This window comes from Budorcas taxicolor, chromosome X (assembly GCF_023091745.1).
Source record: "Budorcas taxicolor isolate Tak-1 chromosome X, Takin1.1, whole genome shotgun sequence".
NCBI classification, from domain to species: Eukaryota; Metazoa; Chordata; class Mammalia; order Artiodactyla; family Bovidae; genus Budorcas; species Budorcas taxicolor.
Window position 1 is genome coordinate 81,577,226 of NC_068935.1, and position 12,720 is coordinate 81,589,945.

At 41.3% G+C, this 12,720-nt stretch overlaps 1 protein-coding gene across 2 annotated transcripts in view; it reads right to left on the reverse strand.

Moving 5' to 3' along the window:
• YIPF6 (Yip1 domain family member 6) overlaps positions 1-12,190 on the reverse strand; it is a 28,373-nt gene extending 16,183 nt beyond the window's left edge. For both annotated transcript variants that reach the window (XM_052663389.1, XM_052663388.1), the window contains exon 1: positions 11,844-12,190. In XM_052663389.1, the coding sequence (XP_052519349.1) occupies positions 11,844-11,900 (57 nt within the window). In that variant the 5' untranslated portion in view covers positions 11,901-12,190. The remainder of the gene's footprint in view (positions 1-11,843) is intronic.
• Between the last annotated feature and the right edge of the window lie 530 nt (positions 12,191-12,720).

Here is a 12,720-nt window from a genome sequence, read left to right on the forward strand (position 1 = left end):
TGAAAGTAAAAGACTCCTGCTCCTTGGAAGAAGAGTTATGACCAATCTAGACAGCATATTCAAAAGCAGAGACATTACTTTGCCAACAAAGGTCCTTCTAGTCAAGGCTATGGTTTTTCCAGCAGTCATGTATGGATGTGAGAGTTGGACTGTGAAGAAAGCTGAGCACTGAAGAATTGATGCTTTTGAACTGTGGTGTTGGAAAAGACTCTTGAGAGTCCCTTGGACTGCAAGGAGATCCAACCAGTCCATCCTAAAGGAGATCAGTCCTGGGTGTTCATTGAAAGGACTGATGTTGAAGCTGAAACTCCAATACTTTGGCCACTCCAATACTTTGAGAAGTGCTGACTCATTGGAAAAGACCCTCATGCTGGGAAAGATTGAGGGCAGGAGGAGAAGGGGACAACAGAGGATGAGATGGTTGGATGGCATCACTGACTCGATGGACATAGGTTTGGGTGAACTCCGGGAGTTGGTGATGGACAGGGAGGCCTGGCGTGCTGCAGTTCATGGGGTTGCAAAGAGTCGGACACGACTGAGCGACTGAACTGAACTGATATGCAAACTTGTTTTGTATTTTCCAAGTCTCTTATAAATGTGTTATCATACTTTCATAATTTAAAAAAAAAAATGAGAGAACTAAGCACTTCTTGTGGCCATCTTACAGATAAAACCAAACAAACTTTTTCACCACCTCAATATTATGGCGTGTTAAAGAAGAATGTGAAGAAAAGTTTGTATACACGCTACATCTACGAAAGGGATACAAATATATATTATATATATACACATACACACACACACATATCTGAATGTTACCTTTTAAAAATAAGAAATAAATCATGCAATATGACTTAGAAATGATCCCTGAAAATATAGTCTTCCCTCATGACTCAGACAGTAAAGAACCTGCCTACAATTCAAGTGACCTGGGTTGGGAAGATCCCTTGAAAGAAGAAATGACAATCCACTCCAGTATTCTCGCCTGGAGAAACCCATGTACAGAGGAGCTTGGCAGGCTACAGTCCATTGGATCACAGTCAGTCAGAATGACTGAGAGACGGAGCATGCACACACAAAGTGCCTTAAGTCACATGTAATGTAAGTAGTATTTATAGATTTTTTTTTTAAAGCTTCCTATTTAGGAAAGGAGGGGAAAAGGTGGAGGAAATAAGGAGAGAAGTTAGGCTTCTTAGAATACACACTGCTCTGTATTTATGACTTGTATTTATGACAGAATTATTAAACAAAATTAAAATTTAAAAGTAGTCCCTAAAACTGAAAGAAAAACGGAACAAATGAACCTGCTAAATTAAATACCTAACCACACAAAGAGCAACTATCTCAAGTGAGTTTAGAACACTGTAGTTTGATTTCTAATCAGGATACAGAAAGCTGGAATGAGCTGGAATCCACTAGAACAATGAGAAAAAGCCAGATTAATTACAAAATCATAATTTTCCTTGAACCTGTCAGAGCTGAGGTTTTAGGGCAACCAAGTATCATGAAAGAAATCTAAGGAAAAACGGGCACTTCCAAGAAGAGATGGGACATGAGCACTGGCTCATCTGCAGCAAAGCATGAGAACAACACTGGGCATCACAGATGGTAAAGAATACAGCTAAAACTTAAAATGAACTGCTGAAGACCACGTGTGGACTGTTATGACAGGATAGCACCCTTTTAAGCATTAGACATAGTGGGAGTTCACATCCACTTGCAGGCTCTTCTCCACAGACTTCCACTGATCCAGGTGTGGCGGCGGGAAGCAGCTGCCTCTTCTGAGAAAAGCAGAGAGCCTAGCTCATACCCTTCTCTCCTATAGAAAAAGAGCCTTAAAGCTGCTGGGGGAAGATCAGCAAACCCTGTTGTTTTCAGAGCACAGGTGAAGACCCACTGTGGCTGGGGAAAGGGAAAAGACAAACCTCGCTACTCCTGGGGGAAGGATGGGAAATCATCCTAATGCCAGGCTATTAGAGTCTCCTTCAGCTAGGGGCTTCCCTTGCAGCTCAGCTAGTAAAGAATCTGCCTGCAGTGTGGGAGACCTGGGTTCAATCCCTGGGATGGGAAGATCCCCTGAAGAAGGGAAAGGCTACCCACTCCAGTATTCTGGCCTGGAGAATTCCATAGACTGTATAGTCCATAGCATCGCAGAGTTGAACATGACTGGGCAGCTTTCGCTTTCAGCTAGGGAAAGAGACAGATCACTGAGAAAGTCTCACCCAGGAGACTCAGGGACACAGGGCAGAGGGTGGATCAAAACAACAAAAAGTCCCTACCTCCCAGGTCTCCACCACCAGACTACAATTATGGAGTAACAAAAGCCAGCAATCTAGTGCTAAGGGAGGGGCTAGAGCTTAGAGAGAAACCCACTATTTTATGCAGAGGCAAACAGAATGCAGAAAACAAAACATGGAGAAGAAACATTAAGAAAAACACTGGGCAAACCTACTGCCCTCCCTATGCACAAAGTAATAGGAGAGAAATTTGAAGCTGATGATGCATTTGACAGTTCCCCTATCAAGGACAAAAGCCAAATACAGGTTCAACTCCTTACTAGACTGACTTAATCCCTATAGTAACAACTTAACAGAAAAGATGTGCCATTTCCAGGCAGTCTCTACTACTAAAAATGATAGCCAGCAATCAATAAAAAATTACCCCTTCCCCATAAACACATACACGGAAAAACAACACACTCTGACAACACAAAGCAATTAAACCAAACTCTGAGGTGACTCAGACGTTATAATTTCAGCAGAAAAAGTTACTATATGATTAATATGTTAAAAGGCTCTAGTAGAAGACATATGCAAAAATGATGGTGAATTTCTGCAAAGAGATAGAAACTGTAAGAGTCAAATGGTAATGCTAGAAATAAAAGAACATAGTAACAGACTCAACAAGGTCAAATAAAGAAATCAGTGATAGGTCAGTGAAAATTATCTAAACAGAAACAAGAGCTGGAAAAGAAAAAAAACATATATCAAGTCATTCTACTGTATACCTTAAATTTATACAACGTTATATGCCAATATTTCAATAAAACAGGAATAAAAAACATAAGACCACCCCAAACAGAATACAGCATGCAAGACCTGTCGGGTTGATATTAAATAATCTAATTTGTATATTATTGAAATCCCATGAGAGAGATAATGGATCTGAAAACATATTTGAAAAGATAAAGGCTGAACTGTTTTCCAGAATGACAGAAGACCTCAAATGATAGATCAAAGCCCAGAAAACCCCAATCAAGAAAAATACCTAAAGACAAAACAAAAGCAAAAATCCACAAACCTAGACACATTCACACTGAAAACCAAAGATAAAGAGGAAAACCTTAGAGACAACCAGAGAAAATAAGACATTGCAATCAGGAGAAAAACACAATAGACATCTCACTCAAAATAATGTAAGAAAGAAGACAAACACACCTTTAGAGTGCTGAATGAATAAAACTGTCAACCCACAATTCAAAAAACCACAAAAATAGCTATTAAAAATGAAAGGCAATACTTGTCTCAGGTTCATGGGAGACCACCAGCTACATCCATGGACCATGGGGCTCCATGCAAGACACATCCACCTGTGCCTTTGGCCTCTCCTCCAGAAAGAGGAAAAAAATGGAGCAAAGGGAAAAGGCCCTGAGGTCATCCATACTAAACTCAAAGGCCCAGAAACTTGGAGCCTTCCAGAATATCCTTGACTTCCTGTTCCTGATGTCCCAAGGAATAGGACATCAATGAAAGTTGAAATGACAGCGGTCTTTCCAGGCATATGTGATTTTGCCATGCAAAGGAACCAGAATCACAGATAACAAAGATGCTTCTCAGGACGGCAAACTCCAAACACTTTTATTCATTCTCCCAGTATGATCTTAGAATCAAGTACCTTTTGAAAACCGTCTACATACTTAAAATGGGTGAATTTTACTGAACAGGCATTATACTGCAGTAACATTGATTGAATTAAAAAGCCATTTAAAGAAGGACTAGTTTTAACTTCTTTGAAATGACAATGCTGCTGTAAAGCAATGACTATTTCCTGCCTTGGATGAGGGAGAACTGCTTTCCCTTTTGGTTTCTCAAAGAAAAGTGTAAACCTCTCCTGCTCCCTAAAATAAAATGAAATAAAATTAAAGTTTAACAGCATCAAAACATGAATTATTATTTTATACACATAAAACATACTCTAACCAACTTTCAAGGTAACACTGTCTTTGCTGAATAAAAGTCTTATAATAACCCCCCCCAAAAGGTGGCAAAATAGACTTTTCTCAGATGAGCAAAAAGCTGAAACATGCATTCCAAGAAATGTTAAACGATAATCTTCAGAAAGGAATATGGTATCAGAAGGAAGTTTGGATTTACACAAGGAAATGAAGCTCTCCAGAAGTGGTTTAAATGAAAGTCAACATAAAAAGCACTGTTTCTTATTTTTAATGATTCTAAAAGATAACTGCCTAAAGCAGAGGTCACCAAACTTTTTCTGTGAAAGATCCAAATGTAAATATTTTAGGTTTTGAGAGCTAAATGGTTGCTGTTGGAACTACTCAACTCTGCTTCTGTACCATGAAAGAAGTCAAATACATAAAAAAATGAAGTGCAGCTGTGTTCCAATGAAACTTTATTTATAAAAATAGGTGGTGGGTCAGATTTTAAATTATAAAAATACAACATTTAGGAGAGAGCTGGAAATTTGAATACTGACAAGACATTTGATATTAGGGAATTATTGATTTTTTTACATGTACTAATGATACTGTGGTTATGTTCTTTAAAACAGAATTCTTATCTTTTAGAGATACATATTAAATATTTATTAATGTAATGATGCTTGGGATTTGTTTTAAAATAGTATAGAAGGGAAATGGGTAGGGCTACAGAAGAAAGAAGACTGGCCATAAATTGGTAATTATTATTGAAGGTTGGGTAAACAAGAGTGCACTTTACTATTCTACTTTTGTATATGTTTGAAACTTTTCTCAACAGAAAGTTAAAAAATAAACAAAAAATTCCTAATTTTAGGGGCCACCTAAGTTCATTTTTCTTTCTGCCTCCCCTACCCAAGCCAAAATGAACCTAAATATAAACAAATCTCCAGATCTTAAGAGTTTACAGGAAATATGTGGACAGAGGCACCTACTAAAAATACCACAGCCAAATACAGAAAGTGGAGAATTCTACAAAAGAAATGACTTTAAACAAATAAATTACATCAAAAAGAGAAGGACACATATATTAAAAGACATGTATTATCCAAGTGCAATTTGACCTTGTTTGGATCCTGATTTGCACAAACTGTAAAAACACATTTTTTTTTTTAGAAAATTGGAAGGTGAACAGAGATTAGATGATATTAAGGAGTGATTATTATTATGTTATGTGTGATAACCAAAGAAAACAAACAGTCCTTACCTATTAGAGAAACATAGTGAAGTATTTATGGGTAAAGGAATACATCTGGGATTTGCTTTAAAATACTTATAAAAGATCATGAAAGACAAGGAAATACTGAACAACCATTACAAACTGAAGAAAACTAAGGAAAAATAACAATTAAATGCAATGTGAGATCCTGGGTAAGATCCTGGAACAAAAAAGGGCATTTGTGGAAATCCTGATAAGATTCAAATAAGAACTATAGTTTAATAGTGTTGTATCAACGTTAGCTTCCTTGTTCTGATCTTTGTACTGTGGTTATATACAATGTTACCACTAGAGGAAGCTGAGCGAGGGCTATACAGGAACTGTGCCATTTTTGCAATTTTTCTGTCTAAAATTAGCTCAAAATAAAAAGGTTATTTTAGGAAAAAATGTGATGAAATAAATGAAACAATAGAAGAATGCTGAAAGTTATATGAGATTTATTATACTACTCCTTATTTTATTTAAATATTTGAAGAACTCTCCTGGTGGTCCAGTGGCTAAGATAAGACTCCCAAAATAGGGAACCCAGGGTTCCATTCCTGGTCAGGGAACTAGATCCCACATGCCACAACTAATACCTGTCACAGCCAAATAAACAAATAAGTAAGCAAACAAACATTTTAAAAAATAAAAGTAAATATGGTAAAATATTTCACTTCCTTACTTCTGTCACCATCTCAAACTGCTCTCCTCTTCTCTGATCAAACTGCTCTTCACTCTCCTACTTGCTTAATCCTTTTTAATCTGTACTGGTGTTCCCACAAGTTTACTGACATTGCCAACAATGACCTCATAATCAACAAATATATGAATCCTGGGATATCCCTGGCAGTCAAGAGGACTCTGTACTTCCAATGCATGAGGCATGGGTTTGATAATGGCATCCCACTCCAGTACTCTTGCCTGGAAAATCCCATGGACAGAGAAGCGTGTAGGCTACAGTCCATGGGGTCGCTAAAAGTCGGACACAACTGAGCAACTTCACTTTCACTTTTCACTTTCATGCAGTGGAGAAGGAAAAGGCAACCCACTCCAGTGTTCTTGCCTGGAGAATCTCAGGGACAGAGGAGCCTGGTGGGCTTCTGTCTATGGGGTCGCGCAGAGTCGGACACAACTGACGCGACTTAGCAGCAGTAGCAGCAGGGAACTAAGATCCTACATGCTACAGGTTGTGGCCAAAAATAAATAAATAAAATCCACAATTTAAAAAAGGGAAATATAAGAATTCTTTCTCGGTTTTGTCTTCTGAATATTCTTCTGCACTTAATGTGTAAACCACCTCATTTTGAAGTCATTATTCTCTCTTCACTACTATGATACTGTCCTTTCAAACTCCAGGATTTCGTGTTTTGAGTTATCTTGTTGCCTGCTACAGCTAGGGTAGGCAGGGCAGTGCAGAACGAATGGGCTTTGAAGCTGAATGGCCCTACCTTGGAAACAACACTGCTATAAGAATTAGGTAACACCTGCAAGTCATGTAACACACAATCAACGCTCAACATTTGGCATGTGGAGAGCCTTGGTTAAGGGTGCAATTCTCCTGGAGGCTGCTGCTGCTAAGTCACTTCAGTCGTGTCTGACTCTGTACAACCCCATAGATGGCAGCCCACCAGGCTCCCCTGTCCCTGGGATTCCCCCGGCAAGAACACTGGAGTGGGTTGCCATTTCCTTCTCCACTGCATGAAAGTGAAAAGAGAAAGTGAAGTTGCTCAGTTGTGTTCGACTCTTAGCGACCCCATGGACTGCAGCCTACCAGGCTTCTCCGTCCATGGGATTTTCCAGGCAAGAGTACTGGAGTAGGGTGCCATTGCCTTCTCCGAGCATAGGGGGCTAACCACTCCTAAAAGACCAAACATAAGATTAGAGGATTGAGGTCAAGTTTGAGTACTGTGAGGACTTCCCTGGTGGCTCAGACAGTAAAGCGTCTGCCTACAATGCGGGAGACCTGGGTTTGATGCCTGGGTTGAGAAGATCCCCTGGAGAAGGAAATGGCAACCCACTCCAGTACTCTTGCCTGGAAAATTCCGAGGATGGAGGAGCCTGGTAGGCTTCAGTCCATGGGGTTGCAAAGAGTAAGATACGACAGAGCAACTTCACTTGAGTACTGTGGTACAAACCTGGTCTCTTGGGAATGGAAGAAAAAACAATCCAGTCAATCACGCCTATGTAATGAAACCTCAATAAAAACTAGATATGTGGGTGAGCTTCCCTGGTTGGCAATATTCTACATACTGTCTGTCATACATCAACGTATCAGGAGGGTAACAAGGTCCTGCCTTTACTCCACAGAGAGAAGACAAGGAAGCTTTGTATTACGAACTATCTCAGACCTCAACCTACACATCTCCCCCTCTTGCTGGTTTGGACTGTACCCTTTTGCTATAATAGAAGTGTAATTTTAAGTATATCATTGTCCTGAGTTCTATGAGTCATTCTAATGAATTACAGAGCCTGACCATGAAGTTGTAGGCAGTAGTTCAGAAGTGAGGGTAGTCCTGGGAACCTCCAAACCTGTGGCTGGTATATGAAGTGGCCAATCTTTTGGAAGACTGGGCCCTTAACTGGGGAAGTTTGGCCTAACTCCAGTTATTTGGTTTTGGGAGTGACTGTAATCACTAATGGAGAAGGAAATGGCAACCCACTCCAGTACTCGCCTGGAAAATCCCATGGGCAGAAGAGCCTGGTAGGCTGTAGTCCATGGGGTCGCAAAGTGTCAGACACAACTGAGCGACTTCACTTTCACTTTTCACTTTCATGCACTGGAGAAGGAAATGGCAACCCACTCCAGTGTTCTTGCCTGGAGAATCCCAGGGATGGCAGAGCCTGCTGTCTATGGTGTCGTACAGAGTCAGACATGACTGAAGCGACTTAGCAGCAGCAGCAGTAGTCACTAAAGTGCCATGTGATTCCCACTCACCCCTCATCCCAACCCTTCCTCAATCTCTCTTTTCCAGAGACTCACTAACATTGCTCAGTGAACTGAGTCAGGATCTGAAGCTCTCCAGCCCCATATATGAGACAGTGCTACCAGGTCCTCAGCTAGTGGACCTTACTCTCTGACTAGCCCCTTGGTGAGGATAAAAGGTGACTTGGACCTCATGTTCCTCCCCTTCTTCTATGCTGGCAGGCTTGTGCACATACATACATATATGTGCATTTAAACACATGTGCAAACTTTGCTGCCTGACTTGGGCCAATGAGGGGAGCAAGTAAAGGCAGGGCCAAGAACACACAGTAAATGTGGGGACTGCAGCCTTAAGAAAGCAGTTGGGAACAGATGACCAACTACTGACCAAAATTCTGAAGAGAAAAAGAAGTCAACAAGGTCAACAAGTGGGCTGGGGCGGGTGAAATCAAGCAGGAAAACAACTTGGTCCAAGCAGGCGGGTAGGGGCTTAGTGTCATGGTCCACCTAGGACGAACATCCTTCCAGACCCTAGGCTACAGTGATTATTATGGCTCTTTTTTCTGCTCCTTAAATAGACAGGCAATAGACAAGCATTACCCAAGATTCTATATTCTCAACTCTATACAGATGATTCCAAATCAATCTCTCTAGTCCTGACCTCTTGTGAGCCCTGAAGTCCAGATTTTAGTGTCCAACTACCTGCTGGATATCTACTGGATGGCCTGCCAATCAATATCTGGAACTAAACATTTCCAAAAGTGAATGAATCAACATTTAGGGCTCTCATCCTCTTCTGTATTTCTGTTCAGGGTATCATTTTCCTCCCACTTATCTATAGCCTCGTTTTTCAAAATGTGATACCGGGAGCAGCAGCACCATCTGGGAGCTTATTAGAAACGCAGAATCTTAGGCCTCATCTCAGACCTATTAAAAGAGAACCTGCAATTTAATAAGATTCCCCAGATGATTGCTAGCATGTTAAAGTTTGAAAAACACTAAGACACATTCTTCCTAGCACTGCAAATCCTCGAGGATTCTGCCTTTCTCAAATCTTCACATCTACCGCTGCTATAATCCAGGCAGCCATCACTTCATTCCAGAACTACTGCAACAATTGCACGGTATTCTAGATTCCACACTTTTTCCATGGTAACTTTTCCTTTGTTATGTTGTCAAATTCATGATTTAAAACCTTTCCCTCCTCAAAAATTTCCACTGACTCATTGTTGCCTGTTAAACCTCCCAGCACAGTGGTCAATAAAAGGAAATAACACTTATTGCATGATTATTATGTGCCAGGCACTCTACCAAGTGTTTTATGTGTACTAACTTATTCAATCCACTGAACAACCCTGTATTACTTTATCTCCATTTTACAGATAGGGAAACTGAGACATGGAGAGATTTTGGTAACTTCCCCAATATCCCACAGTGAGTTAAATGACAGAGCATAGAACCAAACCTAGACAATTTGAACCCCAGAGCACACAAAGCCACTGTTCTATACTGCCTCTCTACTACAGTAGCTTTATCTTTTAAGGCTTCTTTTCTAATACCTCCCTGTGCTTCAACCAAAGTAATCTCTCTGTTGTTCTACAAATACATTAGTATCTCCTAACCTCTGTATCTTCACCGATGAGAGTCTGTGTAGCATTAATGGTAATAGTCTTGGTTTCAGAAGCAGACCAGGTTCAAATTTCAGCCTGGTCACCTTAGGGAAATCATCAAATCTCTCAGTCTCATCTCCCCACCTGCAAGTAAAACACAGTCTAAAAACCACCTAACTGAAACAGTTGCTATAAAGTTTAGAAAATATGCAAAGGATGTCTAGCACAATCCTGGCACATATCAGGTAACCAATCATTCATAGCTTTATGCTCACATCCTACCCATCCTTTGAGGCTCCCTCAAATATAACTTCTACCATGTTGCCTGCTTCATCACCTCAACAAGACATGATAGCACCTTTTAAATTATGTTAAAATGTTATGTGTAACTTTCTTACATACTGTCTTATGTTGGCATTGTATGTTTGTCTTATGCCTAAAATCAGACTGTAAGCACCATAAGGACAGGACTCTTGTATTTCTTAAAGCAACTAGCATAGTGTATTACACTTTGTGGGAGTTCAACAAACACTGCTGAATAGAAGTGTATTGGATACAGAGTAATGAGTAATCAGAACCACTAAAATTAATTGGGGAAAGCTTCATAAAAGAGAAGTGGGGCAGTTTAGACGAAAAACAGGAACTAAAAGCATCTAAACTCCTGTAACTATGGCATATCATGCCCTATGCTTATATTAGTTCATTTAGTACTCTGACTCTGTGGTGACTTACTATCATTTTCCAAAAGGCAAAACTGGGGTTCAGAGTGATTTCCTCAAGGTCACAAATACTCCATGAGAACTTGGACCTACTCACTCTCTTTCACTGTTGAATCCACCATGCCTAAAAGAGTGCCTGGATCATAGTGGATGCTCAATAAATATTTGACAAAAGAATGAACAGATGAACAAATAAAGCTAGTAAGCAGAACTATAACTAGAATTAGTTTCACCTGACTCCCAGATCAGTCCTCTACTATGTTGACAATTTAAAACAGACAAAAGGAATGTACCATTTATTGAGCACCTACTCATAAACACTATTTGGGACATGACTAAATGTTGTTTGGGAGGTGGGATGGGGGCAGAATGTTGAGTTGACACTACTCAGTTATGGTACTAATTTTATTAGACATTTCACATAAATTATGTCATTTCAACTTCCTAAAAACTCTTTGAGGCAGGTATTTTTATCTCCATTTTACACATGAAGAAATACTCTCCATTAAATGACTTGCCCAAATTCACACAAGTGCCAGAATGGGTGATTCCAGGCCAAGTAACATTAACTCCAAACCCTGTGTTCTTAAATACATGTTCAGGCTTTGGACTTGTAGTACTTGCAATAGAAATTCTGTCCTCTGCAGACAGGAGCAAGAGATCATCATGAAGAGGACTCCAAGAGCTGTGACAGGGGAGGGCAGGGATTAAAACAGGACGACTGGGGTTCACTGAACAAATAAATAATCAAGTTATAATATCCCATGAGAATCAATCTCTCATTAATCCCAGAATCCTGCTACGCCCTCGAGGACTAGTGACAAGTCTCGATAAAATAGGGGACAGCAGATGCAAAGATACTTAAATCGCCTGAAGCTCAGCATTTAACAAAATGAAGGGGAGGAAGACAAGTGGTGAGAGCCTGTGAAAGGAAAGTGAATTGAGAGTTTCACAAGAAGGCGTGGAAAGGAGGGGGGCGGCAGCGAGGGGAATGGGGGGTGGGGCAGTTAGCCCAAAGAACAGGTAGACGGTTGGGACTGGATCTGGCATCTGATACAGGAAGGGCCTGTCGGGAGGAAGGAATTCCAGTACTCTCAAGTACAAGCCCGTTACCCTACGTCCTTAAGGGGCACTTTGCCTCACCCTCGGTCCCCTTTGTCGTAGATCCCAAGCTCACCAGGGGCCTGGACGTTGTTGTCCCCGGGTCTCCTGGAGACTCCACCGCCTCTGCCATCCTGGCCCTCCTCCCGGTCGCTCCCACAGGCCTTTGCGCAACCTGAGACGTGGAGGCCACGGCCCGTCAGCGCGTCTGCGCGCGGCGGCCGCGTCACCAAAAAGCGCCTAACAGCTGCTGGCGGTCCTGGCACTCGTCTCTCGTCTTCTGGGTGTTGGACAGGGGATTCGTGTCGCCTCAGTTCCTTTCTTCGGGGCCAGGAGTGTCGCTAAATACGCTCTCTTTTTAACATTCATCCCTGATTTTCAGACAGCTCCGTATGCCAGGGGACTGCCGCTTCCTTCTCTCACTCCTCCTCGGGCTCAGCGCCACTCCCTCTTCAGTGCCTGCTTCCGGCTCTCAGGCGGAGGCTCAGTGTGCCGCCCCCAACCTCACCCCACAACTGCACCTTAGGGGAAAACCCTGCTCCTCCCCCAGCGGCCGAGCGACTGTTTACCAGCTGCTGAATAAAAAGATGAAGACTTCCCTACCAACTGCTCCTTCTACTGTTGCCCCTAAGCGATCTGGGGCAAGTACTGAAGATGTTCAAGGCTGAAAGAGGGTGAATATTAAAGTAACTTTTTAAAGAATACTCCTGCATGTCCCTATCTCTTTTTCTGTCTCATCTCGGGACTTTCTCAGTGTTTAAGACTCCAGTTCACTTCTCCCCAGGCTAAAATGAGATCAGGCAATACATCCATTGTTGATGTGAGCAATATATGCTAGAGTGCCAGTTGGGGCAAATAAATACTAGTTTTCCACTTTTAACAAACAAGGTAGGAGATGATGTGAAATAGGGAGCTTTATTTTTTATTTTTTATTTTTTGGTTGGGCAATCTAG